At 28.2% G+C, this 20,684-nt stretch overlaps 2 protein-coding genes and 1 long non-coding RNA gene across 3 annotated transcripts; all 3 read left to right on the top strand.

Moving 5' to 3' along the window:
- The first annotated feature begins 682 nt into the window (after positions 1 to 682).
- Positions 683 to 18,088, top strand: LOC109594551 (uncharacterized). The gene is made up of 15 exons (XM_049969952.1): positions 683 to 806; positions 1,058 to 2,469; positions 2,561 to 2,762; positions 2,815 to 2,984; positions 3,038 to 3,709; positions 7,071 to 7,178; positions 9,807 to 9,933; positions 10,685 to 12,102; positions 12,159 to 12,360; positions 12,408 to 12,580; positions 12,639 to 13,391; positions 15,082 to 16,518; positions 16,575 to 16,779; positions 16,831 to 17,003; positions 17,224 to 18,088. Exons 1-15 carry the CDS (start codon positions 695 to 697, stop codon positions 18,004 to 18,006), a joined length of 7,947 nt encoding a protein of 2,648 aa, XP_049825909.1. The 5' UTR covers positions 683 to 694; the 3' UTR covers positions 18,007 to 18,088.
- LOC109606449 (uncharacterized) lies at positions 4,648 to 7,814 on the top strand. The gene is made up of 5 exons (XM_049970246.1): positions 4,648 to 4,811; positions 5,029 to 6,437; positions 6,581 to 6,782; positions 6,848 to 7,017; positions 7,071 to 7,814. Exons 1-5 carry the CDS (start codon positions 4,700 to 4,702, stop codon positions 7,746 to 7,748), a joined length of 2,571 nt encoding a protein of 856 aa, XP_049826203.1. The 5' UTR covers positions 4,648 to 4,699; the 3' UTR covers positions 7,749 to 7,814.
- Positions 8,370 to 9,030, top strand: LOC126266329 (uncharacterized). The gene is made up of 2 exons (XR_007548746.1): positions 8,370 to 8,538; positions 8,679 to 9,030. It is a non-coding gene; the product is annotated as an uncharacterized LOC126266329 (long non-coding RNA).
- Positions 18,089 to 20,684: the final 2,596 nt, after the last annotated feature.

Genomic DNA, 20,684 nt, shown 5'->3' with positions numbered 1-20,684 from the left:
AATAATATTTATCGGAAATTAATAAACAATTTTATTCGACGTTATTACGTGTTGTGAATGTTTGACAAATTTTGTTTGTCTAAAATTTTACAACTTGCTATCTGGTAAAACATATGTTGCAACCAACATTACGCATTCGATACTTCATTATCTTATATTTTAGAAAATGCATAGGTACTGCTATTTAATCATTTTGTATGTCCATGACCAAAGAATTATTAGGAACAAATCCTAGTTCTTCTATCCCTAGGGAATCCGAGTCATTATTTATCTCGACAGTGAGACAGTCAGTGATCAGTGATAAAAGTTACTTTTATAGAATAATATTTTAAATTTATGTCTGACAGATTTCGATTAATACATTATGAAAATAAGTATTTTTCTTAGAGATTCCTAATCGTCGTTTATTTGACATATCTATGCATAGTAATTAAGTAAACTGGTTTAATTGATATTTTTAATTTATGTTAGGTAGATTTGTATTGAATGAAAATAAGATGTATTTCTCTTGAAGATTCCTAAACTTCATTTATTTGAATGACACAATCGATCCACAATTATAATAAAATAATTAATAAGATATTTTCTATTTTCAACTTCCCTCCTCCAACGACACCGCTGATAAGTAAAAACGCACTGGGATACATCCAGGTTATCGTGTTCAAACATTAGTGTCGTTAGATTGTTGTCAGTCATGAATCACGAACAAATACAATTAGAAAATGTTTTAAATAATATTTATAGCAACAAGTTTATTCTTGATGACAGACAACGTCAACTGCTTCTAGATTATGTTAAAGCTGAAGGTAACTACCGTTTGTCATTCAAAATTATTTAGTTGTACTCCATCGCTTTATTATAATTATAGTGTTGTAAAGTGATTAAATAATTCATAGTTCGGAAATACTAGCACTACCAATAACATTATATTGGTTATATTGGCTTTTTCGTTTAGGTACCTAAATGAAACTGATAAGAGTGTCAGTTATTTTGTTTGTAATATTGATTTTTTACGATTAATTATTACAAAATTGATTGAAATAATATTTTGTTTTAGCGTTAAATGCTAACCAGAAACTGTCAAAGAACACGAATACTTTTTTTAATTGGATAGCAAACGTTGTACGATCATGGAAATACAACACACCTTCGATAAAGTCTATGATATTTTTTATAGATTTGCTCACACTATTTACATTAAACGAATTAAATTTTCTTCTATTACATCAGAATGATACGCTGGTGACAACTATTGTAACATTGAACAAAATGAATGTGACCAAGGAAAAAGATTTGATGATAGTTTACTTAAATATGTTAAACACCTTTACTTATAATGAATATTCTAACCGATGGTTGAGTACAACATTTTATCTGTGGAGCAATATCTTTGACACTATTGGTACTGAACTAGTACCAAAGGAACTTGCCCAGTTTTCAGTAAATTTCCAAGCCAATGTTATAGAGGATAATAAATTGCTTTTAATAGATTTTTCCAAGATATTATACGGTTCATTTTTAAAACTAAATGACAAAATTTTAGCAGGAAAATTAAACACCATTAAGGAATATGAACTGAAAAATGAATTGATGCCAACTTTAAAATTTCTAGTTGAATCTTTCATTTATACATTTGCAAATAACCAACAAATATCATTCTGGATTAGTATTGACTGTACACTACTAAATTTTAACAAGCTGTTAAATAGTATTTTAATTTTTGCGAGAGATACAGACTTCATAATTTATTTAAGCAAATTGCTATTGTCAATGAAATTACTAGAATTAAAAAACTACGAATGCCATGAAAAATTCATAAGCAATTTAAAATGTAGAATTATTGAAATTTTTTCAGTGGTTATTGATAAAAAATGTCCAGATATCATGCAAGAAGTGTTACTTCATTGCATTATTTTATGGCATCACATAAACAAAATTATCGATGTTTCTGTCTTGAAATTAGAATATCGTTTAGATTTGTTTTTAATATTTCTACTACGAATGCCGAGTTTCACGATATTGTTTCAAGTATACGGAAAACAACTTTTCTCGTTATGGACGAATGATGATATTCGTGGACTTATTAGAGATGATATATTTAAAGCTATGAGCAGAGAAGATATGAATATTATTAAAAAATACAAGGATTTACTGGTAAAGGAGAGTCGCACCCAATTATGTGCTCAATCAATACAATCCTGTATAAAAGTTAGGCATATGTGCAGTAGAAGAACTATAAACTTTTTATTTCAATGTTTGGTATACGCATTAGACGATATCGCCCCTGATTTATTGAAAAACAAAGGATTTAAATCGCCTTATTATAACGAGGAGTACCTTATAGCTACGTTACATGGTCTTACTATTTTAATTGAAGAGTTTGATTTGTCTTGGAAAGATGCAGTTGAATCAATAGACGTTTTAAAGATAGTTACTGACTATGTTACTAATATGAAACTGTCTTCACAGGTTAAGTATACTTATTTACATCAATATTTATAATTATAAATATTTTAAAAAATTGTTAATACTTATTTGACCTCACTAATGATATTTTCAGATGATTATTAAATTTTTAAATCTCGCCAAACTTTGTATAAACAAACACATGTGTCCGAATATGATACTTTTAATGGACACGGAGGATTCTCCCTTAAATGCAATCGGAACTTTAATTGTTTCTTTTTTATCTGGAGACGATACAAACATTTCAGAACAGGCTTTAGAATTGTTATGTGTTATATGTAACAAAGCAAAATCAGGTATATACACAATTATTTATTTACACATCTATTATTTAGTAAAATTTTGCAGAGTATCCACATTTACAAAACATTCTACTTAATTTGAAATTACATACAACTACTTTAAACATTGCAATGGCAAATAAGAAGCAGAATTTAAGATTAAAGGCGATGAAATGTTTAAAACACATGGTAAATATGGGTCAAATTTGGAAAAACATGACTTCTCGTCAATTATTGGTAAGTATGGTTTGTCATTTATAATATTGATAAATTACAATAAATGTTTATAGGATGAATTCATCGGTCTCTTGAAAAATGAACGAGTGGACGCTTTAAGAGCAGAAGCTGTGTCACTTATATCAACAATATACAATTTAGACTATTTTTTTGAAGATCAGGTGAATGAAATTTACAATATTATAACACATCTAGGAGTATACGATTACGATTTAAATGTTAGAATAAACATTCTACATTTTTGGCAAGAAGTAATTGCGAAACTCCTATCGGAACAAGGTATGATTGATAATGAGTTTCCTGAAGTCACATTTTCTAAGGATTCAAAAAAAATTGTAATATTAGATGATGTAGAAATAATAAAAAGACTGAGAAGAGTGATGAATACATTAAGTGACATAGGGTGCTTATTTGTGCTGAGTAGGATAGCAATTAGTAGTAAAAAAGAAGAATCTAATGTTTGTAGAAATGTAATAAACAAACTCCTGACTACTTTAGAACGGTACAATGTCAATCTTCAAAACATAGAGTCAGATGAAAGTTATTGTAAAAATACAAGTTCTAGAATCCATACAGATTTCTACGCAGATACAGAAATTGTTACTGCTAAAGCGTTTCTGATGAACATAATAGATATTAACTCAAAAGTAACAGTAATCAAAGATGTTAAAATTCCTAGCCTAGATGAAATTTTAGACAACATATTACAATCGAACAAAGACGTAGATTAAGTTAGTTTTGTAAATCACACGTTTTTATATTCTTGTATTTAATTTTTTAATAAATTATGTTTTTATATATGTAGTTTTATTTGTATTATATTTACTCGTCAAATTAATAGTAATAAAAAGTTAATTTTAAAGTGTAGAAAAATTATACTTGACGTAAATAAATGAATAGCTTGAATATACGTACTTCACTGATTAGTGTGCATACGTAGAAACCACGTATATTTAATATATGAAAAAAACTGACTGGAATGGAAATGGAAATACACTACACCCCTTAACCAAGTTGCTAAATTTATTTTTTATAAAAATATTTTTTTTTTTTTTTGAAAATAAGCTTTATTCTAGAATATCCACATCTTTGAACTATAATTCTAAACTCGAATCAACATACAAAGGTTTTGGATGTTTCAACAAATTGTGGTAAAGTTTAAAAAGTTCTTTTTAAAATGACAAATGATGTTATATCGGGTAATCAATGAATGGCTACCTTGAACTGCCATTTTGTGAAAGTGACATTACCATTGATATTTTTTTATCTGCTAAAACATTTTGAGTGTATGTAACCAACATTACTTCTATTACGTACTCAAATTTACTGATATGATCCTCATATTTTTATATTTGTGACCCATGAAACAGGTCTACTATGGTTATCCCATAAATTCCTAGAAATTCCAAGTTTTTGATTGACTTAACTTTACACAGTGATTAAGTAAGTTGGTTTAATTGATATTTTAAATTCATGTTAGTTAAATTTGGGTTAATAAATTATGAAAATAAGAAGCATTTTCCTGGTAGATCCTTAAACCTCATTTATTTGACTCCATTTCACTCCACCACTAAAATATAAATAAAATAATTAATTAAATATTAACTGTTTTCAACGACCCCCCTCCAACGACACCGCTGATAAGTAAAGACGCACTAGGATGAATCCAGGTTGTAGAGTGTTTAAACATTAGTGTCGTTAGATTATTGTTAGTCATGAGTCACGAACAAATGCAATTAGAAAATGTTTTAAATAATATTTATAACAACAAATTTATTCTTGATGATAGACAACGTCGACTACTTCTAGATTATGTTAAAGCTGAAGGTAACTATTACTTGACATTCAATATTATTTAGTTTTACTGTAATTATAACGTTGTAAAATTTATCCGTACTTCGGAGATATTAGGAATACAGTACAATTGGTTATGTTATAAAGTTTTTTAGTTTACATATTTAATTGAAATTGATGGAAGTGTCAGTTTCCTACATTGATTTTTTATCAGTAATTATGTCAAAAATACTGAAATATATTTTTTTAGCGTTAAATACTAATCAGCAAATCTCGAACAACACGAGTATTTTTTTTAACTGGATTGCAAACGTTGTACAATCATGGAAATACAACATGCCTTCGATAAAGTCTATGATATTTTTTATAGAGCTGCTCACACCATTTACGTTAAACGAATTAAATTTTCTTCTATTACACCAGGACGATACACTAGTGACAACTATTGCAACATTAAATCGAATGAATGTGACCAAGGAAAAAGATTTAATGAAAGTTTATTTAAATATGTTAAACTCCTTTACTTATAGTGAATATTCTAACCGTTGGTTGAGTACAACATTTTATTCGTGGTGCAATATTTTTGAAACCATTGCTACAGAACTGGTACCAAAAGAACTCGTTCAATTTACAATAAATTTCCAAGCCAATGTCATTGAGGACAATAAATTACTCTTACTAGACTTTACTAAGAAAGTATATAGTCCATTTTTACAACTGAATGATAAAATCACTGGAAACTTATACAATATTACAGAACAGGAACTGAAAAAAGAACTAATGCCAACTTTAAAATTTCTAGATGAGTCCTTCGTTTATACATTTGCAAATATCCAGAAAATTTCACATTGGATTAGGATTGACTGCACATTACTAAATTTTAACGAACTATTAAATAGTATTTTAATTTTTGCAAGAGATCCAGATCTCATAATTTATTTAAGCAAATTGTTATTGTCAATGAAATTACTAGAATTAAAAAATTATGAATGCCATAAAAAATTCATAAACAATTTAAAATGTAAAATTATCGAAATCTTGTTAGTTATTATTGATAAAAATTGTCCAGACATCGTTCACGAAGTTGTATTTCATTGCATTGTTTTATGGCATCACATAAACAAAATTATTGATGTTCCTTCTTTACAATTAGATGATCGTTTAGATTTGTTTTTAATATTTTTACTACGAATGCCAAGTTTTACTATATTGTTCCAAGTGTATGGAAGACAACTTTTCTCGCTAGTTGCAAATGATGATATACGTGAACTTGTCAGAGATGACGTGGTTAAGTCTATGGACCGAGAAGAAATGAATGTTATTAGAAAATACAAGGATTTATTGGTAAAGGAGAGTCGTCCTCAATTATGTGCTCAATCAATACAATCATGTGTAAAAGCTAGACACATGTGCAGTAGAACAACTGTAAACTTTTTATTTCAATGTTTGGTATACGGATTAGACGATGTTGCTCCCGATATATTGAGAAACAATGGCTTCAAATCACCTTATTATAATGAGGAGTATCTTCTGGGTACATTAGATGGTCTTACTATTTTTATTGAAGAATTCGATTTGTCTTGGAAGGATGCAGTTCAATCAATAGACGTTTTGAGGATAATCACTGACTACGTTACGAATATGAAACTGTCTTCAGAGGTTAAGTATACTTAATTATTTATTAATCATCAATATTTGTATCTTAACACATTGCTTGTAAATAAATTTCGTACATAAGTGTGATTAATTTAAAAAATTCCTTATAATGTTCAATTCATTGAATGCATTATTGGTAATTTCAGATGATTATTAAATTTTTAAATCTCGCTAAACTTTGCATTAACAAACACATGTGTTCGAATATGATACTTCTGATGGAAACTGAGGATTCCCCCTTAAATGTGATAGGAATTTTAGTTCACTCTTTTCTATGTGGAGACGATACAAAAATTTCAGAAGAGGCCTTAGACTTATTACGGGTTATATGTAAAAAAGCAAAATTAGGTATGTATGAAATTATTGATTTATAAGTGTACAGAATTATAAAATAATATACAAATAATTTTTAGAATATCCACTATTAGAAAAAATTATAATTAATTCCGAATTGCATACAAAGATTTTAAGTATTGCAATGACAAATAAAGAGCAGAATTTAAGATTAAAGGCAATTAAATGTTTGAAACACATGGTAAATATAACCAAAATTTGGAAAATTGTATCTTCTCGTCAATTATTGGTAAGTATTGTTTATCGATTTTGACGCTGATAAATTGCAACTAATGCTTGTAGGATGAGTTCATTGGACTTTTGAAAAATGAACGAGTGGACGCTTTAAGAGCAGAAGCTGTGACACTTATATCAATAATATACAGTTTGGACTACTTTTTTGAAGATCAAGTGAATGAAATTTATAAGATTGTAACACATCTAGGAGTATATGATTACGATTTAAATGTTAGAATAAATATTCTATATTTTTGGGAAGAAGTTATTGCGAAACTCTTATCTGAACAAGGTATGATTGATAATGAGTTTCCTGAAGTCACATTTTCTAAGGATTCAAAAAAAATTGTTGTATTAGATGAAGTAGAAATAATAAAAAGACTGAGGAAAGTGATGAATACATTAAGTGACACAGGGTGCTTATTTGTGCTAAGTAGGATAGCAATTAGTAGTAAAAAAGAAGAATCTAATGTTTGTAGAAATGTAATAAACAAACTCTTAACTATTTTAGAACGATACAATGTCAACCTTTATAACATAGAGTCAGATGAAAGTTATTGTAAAAATATAAGTTCTAAAATTCGTACAGATTTCTACGCAGATACAGAAATTGTTACTGCTAAAGTGTTTCTGATGAACATAATAGATATTAATTCAAAAGTTATGGTAATCAATGATGTCAAAATTCCTAGTTTAGCTGAAATTTTAGGAAACATACTGCAATCAAACAAAGATGTTGATTAGGTCACTTTCAAATATCACATGTTTTTATATTATTTGTATATATTTAATAAATTATATTTTAAATTATATGTGTAGTTTTATTTATTTTATTATAACTTTACAATTACAGATAATTTAGATAAAATGGACGTAAAACTATTATAATTACTCCCAATCATGCACTGTTTTTTTCGGAATGATGGCAATGTGAGACAAATAATAAAATTCTACATATATTATTTAGTTTCTGATGAAACGGACAATAAAACAATACAAAACTGTTTTAAAAAATCAGAAACTTCATATTAGTCATTTTAGATGCTCTTGCGACCACATTTTAAGATTTTGATTTGTTAAGGAAAGATGGTTTTGAAACGGAAGTTTTAAATTGATTACCGAGTGTCTTACCAAAACTTTTATCAGAAGTGTATTCTGTAATTTAATTGGATTTAAAAAAAACTACCACAACAATTACAGCTAATAATTTGACATGTATATAAATAAGCACATGTATATCTTAATGAATACAGATGATTCTTCGTTTAATTCTATAGGTCCTTTAATCAAATCTGAACTACACTCTGAAGATAAAAAAAGGTCAGGGACTGCCTTGGAATTATTATTTGATATTTCTAGCAAAGCACTAACAGGTATGTTTTAATTTTAGAAATACTATCATAAATTCAAGACATCACAAGATATTAAATTTTCCTCAGAAATGTAAAGACAATAAATTAAGAGTGGAGGCTTTAAATGTCTTAAATATTTCACGAAGATTTGGCGTACCACCACATACTCTAAGAAATTGTAGGTAAATATTCCAAAATTCAACCTAAAACTAACCATAGGGCAGAGATATTTATGTGTTGTACAATAAATTTATTGATATTGATTAACTGGAATATATGATTATCAATTAAATTTATGAATAATAATGTCTTACATTTTTAGGATAAAGTTACACGAGAAATGTCTATCAAGACCAGACAAAGAAAATTGCCACACTAAATGAAGAAATAATAAAAGGACTGAGAAGATTCATGAACACCAAGCAAGGACGTCTACTTTCATTGAGTAGAATAGCTATTAGCAGTAAAGTAGAGGAAGAGACCAACTAGATGAAAGTTTTCAATTTAATATTTAATCAGATATAGGAACAATTTCTGCTACAGGGGTGAATCTGTTGAAGATTAACTTTAGGAATACGTACAATCTATAATGAACGAACTGCTTTAAAGATGATTTTGATGAAATGTTTTCTCATAATAAAAGGACTTTTATTAATAAATAAGTAGTTAATAAATGTTTTCGACTGTAATTTTTTATTATTTTATTACATATTAAAACTGTATAAAAATTTATATAATTTAATAAATATATAATTAGCCATTAATTCAAATTGAACAAGAAAAGATGCTTAGATAGATATACAAGTACATTACCAGGAATCAAAAGAAACAAAGGAAACTAAAGGTGCTTGAGACAAAAATTGTGTACAGTCACGATAGTCAATGGCGGCTGGCAAACTTTATTTGATTATGTGAACAGATTTGTATTATATATATCGTTATTTATTTAATTGATATTTTCATCTTTTTATTCGACGAGTCACCTCTGATAAAGTCTCATTAAATTTGTGTTTCGAGTTGTCGATCAACTTATGTTCAGGCCGTTTGAGTTAAATACTTATTAAATGTAATAATTCACATTTTTTATATAATTATGTAACCTTAGAAAAGGTATCTTTACATGTACAAATCAAACGTTTTTTCAATAATTTGTACTACTTATATGCTTGATAATTTATTTCAGCAATTAAATAGGTTCTACTTGATAGTAATAATGCTTCTCATATCAAAACTTGTTTACTCGTTTAAATCGTGCTAGATAATTTTAGGCAGTCAGTTCGTTGGAAGATATAGTTGTCACAAGGCAAACGTCGACAGCGCATCCCCGCAATAATTTCAATTGGTTTGTTTATGACAAAGACGTTCAACAACACGTGCGCATATGGAAAAACAATGTGTGATTTTGATGCAAGCAACAAATTGGCAGTTGTGTGTATTGTGTTCGTGATAGCTTGATTATGTTATTAACATAATGAATGCCATCGACAAAAAATTGCATAAGTGTCTAAATCGCATTTTGGAAGCAGATATAGATGAAAAAACGATTGAACATTTTCTTACAGTCGTTAACAAAATAGGTAAACATAAAATAATATTTGTTACACATCAGATGTTCCAAGGTAGTTATTTACAGTAATACATGATAAGTGTTCTTAAATTGACACAGGTGTTTTAAGTTTTAAAATGGCCCAGGAAATTAATTTACATTCCTACTGCTCCCGTCATTTACAATCAAATAACATTATTATGTATTACTAAATTATTAAAGAATAAAATTTGACTATAAAATTAATTTGTAAAATACTAAACTATTATTATAATTAACAATAACATCAGTCAGTTTATCACTGTACTTCTTTAATTAGAATATTCATGTGATCAGTGATGTTTATATTTTAAAATTAAATTCTTTTGTAGTTCATAATAATGCCCTTCTCTAATAAATGTTATTTGAAATGTTGGTTATTAATACCTAATCTAATCTTGCTCATATTGATCGAAGTAAATAATTTATAAATATATTTGAAAATTGATTTACTCTACTAATTGCAAGTTAATATGTTATTATTTTATTATAATGTCCCCATTAATTAGTTGAATTCTAATAAAATGTTCATAATAAATACGTATATCTACGCACGAACATTTCAAGGTTGTTGTACCTAATGATTTATTTCAGTTAATTACAAGACAAAATTATAAAAATACATTTCTACCACAATTTAAAAATTATCATTTACATACTATTTTAAAGAAGGAGATGTATTATTATTATTATAAGGCACCATGTATATCACTTATTATTTCTAATTCCTTTTTTTATTATAGAAAATAAAACACAAAATTTGACGAAGAACAGCCAAATCATTGGAAAATGGGCGGACATTACACTTTTAAAGTACAAATTAGGAAAACCTTCCCTGAAAAATGTCAAGTTTATTTTAAATATTGTCGGCATCATCTCGACAAAACCTGTTACTTTTGTGATGCTACACAACTACAACATTTACAATCGACTAATTGGACTTGTAACATGTTTAAATACCGGAGAAGATGAAAGCTTTAACATAGCTTATATAAAATTACTGTATTCTTTAACACAAACCAATTTTGGTATGGAATGGCTTATTGGATGCAACCAGTGGACAACGGTTGTGGATATTCATCACCGCCATTACACGGAAAGACTTGCAAAGGAAGTTATCAAGGTTTATGGCGCAATGTTTATAAAGGCAGCACCTTCTAATAAAGTATTTTTGGTGGATCTGTACAACATTGCCTTGACACCCATGAGAAATATTATGTCGACACCGATACAGTCTTTAACTGATGAAATTGAACATCAGTGGTATTTGGCTTTAAGACCCACCATACGGGGATATTATGATTGTTTAGTATATTTATCTGAAAATATTACGATACAAACATTCCGATACTGGACAATGTACTTTCTAAAACTATTTAATATGCAAACTATTCTTTGCACCTTGCTTGGTAAAGTAAGGAGTCCAATATTTACTCTGGACATATCCAAGGGTCTTCTATTGACCCAAATTTTGGAAGTAAAAGAAGTATCAGAGAGTTCAAAGGCAGATTTAGTCGAGAAATATATAAAAAGTCTTGTAAAAATTTTAGAAGTGAATATTGACAGAGGATTTCATAGTAATGTTCTGGAATTGGGTTATATTGGTCAAACTTTTTGGAGACGGATTTGTGATCTTCTGAAAATTACGACTGATAAACTACCTTTTGATTTTCAACATGATCTCTTAATATTTCAAATGATGCCACTGATGTCATCAAATAAGAGAATAGTAGGAAGGACGAGCGCCTTCGGAGATGATTTCAGAGACGACTTTATAGATTTGCTTTCTTCCAAATCGAATAAAAATACTTGGCCGCTTATGATGAAATTTCTCAAAACACTGAATGCAAAGGACAGCCTTATATCTGAGTGCATCGAAGCCCTTGTACATATATCAAAGAAACATGACATGTACAACAAAGATAACATTTCCATTTTCTTTAGATATTTAATTTATTATTTAGCAGATATTGTGAATCAAATTAGTAAAAGTAATACGTTGACTACCAATATGTATAATGAAAAATTAATTGATGTGGTACTACAAGCAATATTAATATACATTGAACAATACGACGTGTCTTGGAAAACCAGCGTTGAATCAATTTTCATCTTAAACACTATCATAGAATTTCTGCAAATTCATCAATTCAATGTGGAGGTGAGATATGCCTTTAATCTTAAATCTTTGATTAGCTAAAATAATTGTGTTTTTAGTTGATCGTGAAAGCTTTAAAGTTGGTTGAGTTGGCAATATCAAAATACATGTCACCTAATCTAGCTCTGTTACTGGATTCTAATGATCCCACCATGATATCCCTTGGACCGCTTCTCCATTCGAAGCTTCATGATAGTTGTGTACTCATTAGACACACAGCCATGGAAGTACTTTTGAAGATCTCCCAATATGCTGTATCAAGTAAGGATATATATATTTATAAATTGTTCCAACAACATATCTCTTAGAATTTCCCTATTACAGGAAAATCATATTGGAGTCTAAATTGTGTGACATAGCGGTGAAAATAGCCCGCAGTACAGAAGAATCAAGCGTTAGAATAAAAGCACTGAAGTGTCTGCAAAAAATGATACTAGTGAACGAGTTCTGGGAGCGTTTAGTTTCAATTGTGAATTTTCAGGTATAAAAATTTTCATTCATTCACAATTAATAAATATTGAAATATTTGTTTATTTTAGGAAGTCTTTCTTTGTATGCTAACCCACGAAGAGAACGACTGCATTCGATCAGAACTGGTGAATGTTTTAACAATTCTTTTTGAAGAAGAACATCTCAGTGACTCGCAAGTTGAAAAACTTTACAACAACATGGCACATTTAGGAATATACGACCATCAAATTGACGTACGAGTGAATGTGTTAAATTTTTGGCACAGAGTAATCAAAATGTGCTTGCACGAAGAAGGAATGATTGATAATGAATTCCCGGAGGTCACCTTTTCTAAGATGACAAGGAAAATTGTCATATTAGACGAAAAACAGATATTTAAACGGCTTAATAACATTTTAAATAAATTGAGTTCGATCGGTTGCTTGTCGGTGTTAAACGAGGCAAGGAAGGGTGACGAAGCATTAGAAAAGAATAGGGCAATTAAAATTATTAAGGAACTCTCAGATATTCTCGTAAATTACAAGTTTGATGAAAACAGCCTAGACGGTTCTTCCTCCAAAAACGCTACAATCAAATGCAATCATATAAATTTAGATTTACAATTATATTCACCTGAAGACCATATCAGTGAACAATTTTTGGATTTGTTCACAGATGGTACTAAAGTAGCTGCATATTATGAATCTGTAAGCCCTATGGAGTTTTTACAAACCATTAAGGAAGTAAATACGCCAGTAGTCGTGCAACAATCCACCACCACCAATGAAGAATTTGAATTTGATGTGATCTTAGATTCTATAGTAAATGATTTCATGATTTTATAAAGTTTTATGCATCATTTTCCGCATAAATGTGATGTTGTTCCGAAATATTCTTGTACATAAATTAGAGTACGTTTTTACTATTTGTTAATAATAATTATTTTAATAATTATAGATAAATTTATTATGATGTACAAAGAACATTAATTGTTAATAATTATTAATTATTTAATAAAAATACTAAATAAGATTTAGTTTTTATTGACATATTCGTGGTGTTCATATTTGGATCATATAGTACGAACCGAACAAACTTATAATTTATTAAAAAATATAAAAAAGAATCCTTGTAGTCTTTTGTCCCAATTTTCATTGGAGTTTCATGGGAATGGATCCTAGTAAATATCTAAAAATATATATACTCTAAATCATTTCTGATTTTTTGTCTTATGTGCAATTAAATTATAACCTTAAAATATATTAATTTCCAATATAAAACTGTATCTCTACCAATAGCACACTAAACTTAAAAATTACTAATTTATGCTACATACATAACCTCTTAAAAAAATTAGAAAGTATATTTTTTAACTTGTATTTGAGAGGAATGAATAAATCAATATCAAATTTGCTGTCTCTTACGACCACTCAGTTTAGTAAACACGGATTTTAGATAAGTATTGAAATACTGATAAGTCGTTTATATGAAAGATAACGTGAATGTTTAAGTCAGTGTTGCTAATGTACATTTAGTAAAGAATACTCGGAAATGTTTAGTGTTCATCTACCTTAATTTTTAATCATTTCTCTGTGAAAGTTGTAACGCAGCCTTGTGTTACGTATTTCGTTTTATACTTAAGTTAAATAGCCACGAGTATAGCCGAGAATGAATCGTGAATTTAAATTATTAGTTATAAACATACCCACGTCAGTGAACCATGTTGTTTATTGAATAATAGTAACAAAGTAATAACAAAACAAATCGGGATGATTCATTTGAATAACTGTTAAAGTTTTATCAAAAACTCATTTAGAGGGTGAAGTGTGTGGCGATTTAAAAAATGGATACTCAAAGAGGAAAACTTGCTGCTGTATTGAATATTATATTTGACCCGAAATTTAAAATACAAAAGGGTAAAATAGAAAGGTTTCTGCAATATATCAAAGAACAAGGTGAATATATTTGTCTAACAATTTTTTTCTTTCTTATATTTAATTGTAATAATATCTTTTTGATCATAATACAACATTAAAGAAAAATTCAAATCGTACATTAAAATAAAACCGGTTATTTAAAATCCTTCATTAAACTTTAGGAAAACACGTTATGAATCATTAATAATCACGACTTGTGTCGACCCAAGTATTTATTCATTAATATATAAATTATACACCACCATGATTGCCAAACAGAGGATGCGTAGTAAAATTATCTGGGATTATTAGGATTTCCATGGTCATTCTAACACAATAGGTTTAGCAATGATTCTAAGTTTGTAAACAAATTTTTATGTGTTCTACTACTTTTTCAATTTATCCTAGACATTGTAATATTTCTAAATTGTATTATTATTTGACTTTTTGTCAGCAAAAATATATTGTCTCACGAATTAGATTAGTTTGAGTTGAAAAGTCTCTGACAGTCTAACTTTTACTCCCTCTCATTCTTAACAACATGTATTTTAAAAAACAAAAATAAAGTTTTTTATTACATTCTTATATTCATCATAAAAATTTCTTTGTTTTAGAGACCAAATCGGATAATTTGACGAAACTATCACCAATTTACCTAAAATGGCTGTCCACATCCTTGTCAAAGTACCGAGACTGTGAACCAAACATAGAAGAGATCACATTTTTAATAGACTTAACGTGCATCCTATCGAACAACCGACAAAAACTAATGGTGATCCATCGATTTCAAATTTTCGATAACATTCAATTAATAGTGAACAAGTTACAAGAGAAGTCCGACCATTCCTTGGACCTGCCTTATTTGAATCTATTGGATTCTTTAACTGAAACAGTGTTTGGAAGAGAATGGCTGGTGACACACTTTTACTTCTGGAGCAATTTCTTAGAGATACAGAATGAAATTACTTGTGAAGCTATAAACAACAAATTATGTGATTTTATGGGTCACTTATTGTGTCGAGTTGTGCCCAGTCACAAACTGCTAATAATTGATATAGCTCAAATTTTTTTGAGATCGTTGTATGAGGTGAATGCCATCGTTACAAAGGAGGGTTATCAAAAAGAAAAACTTCCTGAACTACAAATTAAACTCAGTGCTACACTATATGCGGTCAGTAAAATGCTATTCAAGTTGAGCGATAAATTGACTAGTGACAGCTTCCCAACTTGGATCCTACAATATAATATACTGGTGAGCTTTGTACCTATGCTGCAAAAACTCTTAGACAGCACAGATGACGAAGTGTTTACATTCGAATTATGCAGGATGCTTCTACCTTTACACTTTTTAGATCTAAATCCGTTTGTAATGAAAAGAAAAAATGTGGAGCACAAATCGATTAAAAAATACATAAAAAATGTTTGGAATTTAATTTGTCTGAATGTAAATAGAGGATTTGTAGAAAACACTTTAGAAATTGGAAGGTTGACGTTAATGTATTGGAAAAATATTAGTGAATTTTTGGACATCTCATCAGAACAATATTCTACAAATTTTGAAATCGAAATTATGTGCATACAAATGATTCCTCTCCTCTCAATTGACGTCAAATTAACCGGAAAAAATTTTGGCGTAACTCTAGAAGAAAATGAACAAAGGGGTCAATGTTTCGACTCAATTTTATCTAAAATCGATATCATGTGCTTACCAGTGTATTACAAACTTAAATTGGCAATTCTCAATCTTCCACATATATCTCCTATAGCCACGATTGCATTTAATAATTTAAAGTCCATGCATACATACATGCTAAAAGAAAGTGCTGTAATATTTTTCAAATTATTTGTTTATTTACTTGAGGACTTATTTATCTTTTGTGAACGTACCAGGGAAAGTGGGATTACTCAAGAAAGAATTGAATTTTTCCTTGCACTTCTTGGCGTTACAAACATTATTATAAATCGATTCAATTTGTCATGGCAGGATGGATATGAAACAATGCAAATTCTCAAAAACTTAATTGACTTTCTTCAGTTACCTGTTTTGGATGTGGTAGGTATTGACTTTTTAGCACAATATAAATATTTAACATTGTTAATAATTTACAGGTTAAAGTTGAATCACTCAAATTAATAAGTCTAACTATATCAAAATATTTATGTCCACATATGGCATTACTTATTGATACGGACCAGGATGGAACTATCACGTATCTAGGACCTTTGATCAAAAAAAATATGCAAGACAAATCTCCCGAAATAACAAGCGCTGCTTTAGAAGTGCTACATGTCATTTCAGAAAATGCAAAAGAAAGTATGATATTGATCATCATTTTAATTATGGTATTCATGAATATATTTTTAGAGTATCCGTATTTCCAGAAAACAATTTTGGAACATAATCTCCATAATGAAGTGCTTAAATTAGTGGAGAATACAACAGAAGCAATTGTGAAGAAAAACGCACTTAAGTGCTTGCAAGAGTTTGTAAAATCACCTATAATATGGCGAGAAATTGATAATTTATCTACCTTAGAGGTAATTTTTAAAATAATTATCATTACTTTAGTTTGCACAGTGTTTGTTAGGTTTAACGACTAAAATTTGAATAATTATCAACATAAATTTACTTTGAATTTTTTTCAACCACAATAACATGGTATCTTTGTATTAGATTAAAAAAACATCATTTATAAAATATTATTATATGTTACTAATATAATATTATTATTTGTTACTAATAAATCATTTGTTACAGGAGAATCTTATAACAATTTTAAAAACTGATTTGTCCGTACGACCTGAAGCTATAAATGTTATTACCGCATATCTAGAAGAAGACTACATATCTGAAGAAAATTTAAACAAAATATACTATTCAATATCCCACATGAATTTATTCGATCCAGAAACGGAAATTAAAATTTGTGGATTGAATTTTTGGAAACAGGTTATACGTAAGGAATTACAAGAGCAAGGAATGATCGACAATGAGTTCCCTGAAGTGACCTTTTCGAAGAAGCTGCGCAAAATTGTCACACTGAAGGGATCTGAAATTAAAACGAGACTAAATAAAGTTATGCAAAAATTGAGTAAGATTGGATGCCTCTCTGTACTGATAGAATGTTTAAAATCAAATGAGGACGAAGAGAGTAAAACTGCTTTGGAAATTGTCGATTATTTAAGAGAAATTTTAAAGAAGTATGGTCTAACCATAGATACAATAGAGGATGTTGATGATGTTACAAATAATACAAATGTCCAACTGGACCTTGAAATGAATGGTGAAGATACCGATGATAATTTTGAAAAAATAATCCATCCACTGTTTCTAGACTTTATAGAAAATGATTCAAGTGATAAAATATATTATAAAATAATTACACCAAAAGAATTTTTAACAGATATTTCAGAAAAACATGTTGTGAAAGATACCAATTTAAACAATAAGAATTTTGACGCATTTTTAAACAGTATAATTGATAAAAGTGTTGAAGCAATTGATTTGGACGATGAAGAATGTGACAGTAATTCAAGTTAAAATGGTTTTATTTTATATTCATATGTTATTAAGACTGATATAATTTTAAAATGTTTTTAATAAAGTTTTCATCTACAAACAATGTATAAAGTGTTGCCTATAACATTCTTAAGTAAAATTTAAAATAGTATAAGATAATTAATTAGTAGGTAATTAAAATAAAAAACAAAAAGTACACAACACTTAAAGTGGCAATCTTACTAACTTATTTCAAATATTATATATCAGGGTTTATTATATACAAGGTGTTTCTAGAATAGGTGGTCAAAATTTGGAAGCAGTTACAAGAAAGAAATACATTTAGCCCCTCAAATTTATATTTTAAAAATTGTTTTTTATTTCATATTTCTATAATCAGATTTAAATTTGTTATGTATTATTTTAAAATATATATCTACAATTCTATGTCATAATATTTTTCCCTAAAGAAACGGTAGCGTATAATTTAGGAGGTTCTTCTCTTTACACAAATACTGGATTTGTTGATATATCATTAACCCGGGGCAAATGTATTTTCACTTCAAATTTATGCATCAATATAATTTAAGAACTTTTTGAATTGTGAAAGAAATTTATTTTTGTTTTATTTTATTTTTTTAACAACAAAACTACTCAACAGTACCTTTTCATACCTACATACTTGATTTTTGGATGTGATAATCAAAATTTTGATAATCTATTTTGGAAATACCTTTTATTATAGATTCCAAGATAAAAATTTGTCAACTTTGCGACAACAAATGAAGAATTCCAAATACGAAATGTTTTTAATTTGACGTAATTTACAATTGAATCCAAATATAATAAACACCCTAAGTGACAGTCATATAAAAATTTAATAAATCTTTAAATAATATAATATGACTAATTAATAGAATAAGACTTTTCTAATGAGACAAAAAAATTTTCTTGCTTGTCATAAGCAAATATTTGGAAGTGTTTTCTTAACCAGAATAACACCTGAGCATTCACCATATTTTTAAAAAATACATACTCCATTTAATTTGGTTGTAAAATTTTATTAATTATAAAAATATTTTATTTAGATTTATCATATTTAAACAAAATTAATACCAAATAAAGTCACAAATTTTATAGATACAGATATAAAACCATACCATTAAATTAATTATAATTTTGAATTTTATATATCTAAAATAAATAGTATTTAGATTATAAATAATGTTTTAATTAAAACATTTTACATTTGCTTTTCAAGTAAATTTTATGTAAGTTCTAATTATAATATTAATATTTTCAAAAGGTCTGTTTTACAATGTATTAAATCATCATATGTAAGTAAGGTAAAAAATATATTATTCGTGTTTGCTAGTTACTATTTCTGAAAATCTTTCAAGTTATGTTATTAATAAATCTGAATTAAATGTTAATGTTAAATTTTAATTAGTAATTAAAAATTCCTCAAAATGATATATATATATATATATATATATATATATATATATATAAATTTGGTAAATTTTACCAAAATAAATTACACCATTAAAAAGTGACAATTTGATTGCGGCAACGCTGTTAATCTGATATAACGGCATGCACATGCTTGCGTATCTTCCTAACAGTACTTCTCAACACACATACATGAAACTACGAATATTATGTCATGAAGTGCAAAACATCTTCTAATTATGCGCTGCATATAATCCTTGACCTAGAAAGCATTTTTTTGTCCTCCAAACTTAACGACTGTGTCTAAGTGCTTGAAGTTGATGGGTACTTTCATGAAATTATTAGATCACTGAACAAATCTTTATTTACTCCGCGAACTTTTGATCATTTTATAACTGGACCAACAAACAAGACTTTTGCCCAGGCTTAGAAAGTCAAATATAAATAAATATTGTATTGTTTTTTAAAACAATTATAGTAAATAGTGCTTGGATTTAACCAACTTGTCTCACTTATGTAATAAATACTACTTGAGGGGTAAATTAAAACATTTTTCTATACGCTTTTATATCACAATTGGTTCGGAATAATGAAAGTTGTCCGTTGAAATGTTACACATACGACACAACAACAATGTGTCACTTATTACCGTTTTGTATCCGGTAAAAAGAAAGTTATAATTGACGCACTCGGATCTAGGATTGAGTCACGTTAAATTTTCTTATCATTCATAATTCTTTACATGCGAATTCGACAGTGGAGTCACTGAACTCCAAATTTTATAATTCATATATTTTAAAATTGAATTTGCGTTTGAAACTAAGTTTTATGAAAAAAAAATAAAAAGTACGCTAATTGGATTGGTAATTTCCCTTAATTTACTTTCCTAATGCTTTCGATATTTAATTGATTAGTTTTCTTTTTCGTCACAGTAACATGTATCAAAATATTTCGACTTGTTGTAATTATCCATCAAGATTAGGTTAATATACAGTTACCTAAATATTTCTAACAAACTGTTTTTATTTCAAAGTGTACGTTTCATATTAGCACTGGTTAAAACCCATGTGTACCAAATAAAAACAGTGATGCTGTTATATTATGTGCTTTATGTGTTATTATAGTCATCATTAAACGGATTATTTTTAATTAGACTCTAAAGAGAATGCAAATGTACACAATAGCAGTCCATCATCTATATTAATAACAAAAGGCGTTTAGAACAATAATAAATAAATGTGAATAATGTAGTATTTTTTAATTAATAT

This window comes from Aethina tumida, chromosome 7 (genome assembly GCF_024364675.1).
Source record: "Aethina tumida isolate Nest 87 chromosome 7, icAetTumi1.1, whole genome shotgun sequence".
Lineage (NCBI taxonomy): Eukaryota > Metazoa > Arthropoda > Insecta > Coleoptera > Nitidulidae > Aethina > Aethina tumida.
Note: the sequence above shows the minus strand (reverse complement) of the source record. Positions and strands in the feature narration are given on the sequence as shown.

What these genes read in the sequence shown, in the direction of transcription:
- LOC109594551 (XM_049969952.1), top strand. Translation starts at nt 695, where the DNA reads ATGAATCACGAACAAATACAATTAGAAAATGTTTTAAATAATATTTAT. An exon ending in ATATGAAACTGTCTTCACAG is followed by an intron (nt 2,470 to 2,560) that starts GTTAAGTATACT and finishes TGATATTTTCAG; the next exon opens with ATGATTATTAAATTTTTAAA. An exon ending in ATGTAACAAAGCAAAATCAG is followed by an intron (nt 2,763 to 2,814) that starts GTATATACACAA and finishes AAAATTTTGCAG; the next exon opens with AGTATCCACATTTACAAAAC.
- LOC109606449 (XM_049970246.1), top strand. Translation starts at nt 4,700, where the DNA reads ATGAGTCACGAACAAATGCAATTAGAAAATGTTTTAAATAATATTTAT. An exon ending in ATATGAAACTGTCTTCAGAG is followed by an intron (nt 6,438 to 6,580) that starts GTTAAGTATACT and finishes TGGTAATTTCAG; the next exon opens with ATGATTATTAAATTTTTAAA. An exon ending in ATGTAAAAAAGCAAAATTAG is followed by an intron (nt 6,783 to 6,847) that starts GTATGTATGAAA and finishes AATAATTTTTAG; the next exon opens with AATATCCACTATTAGAAAAA.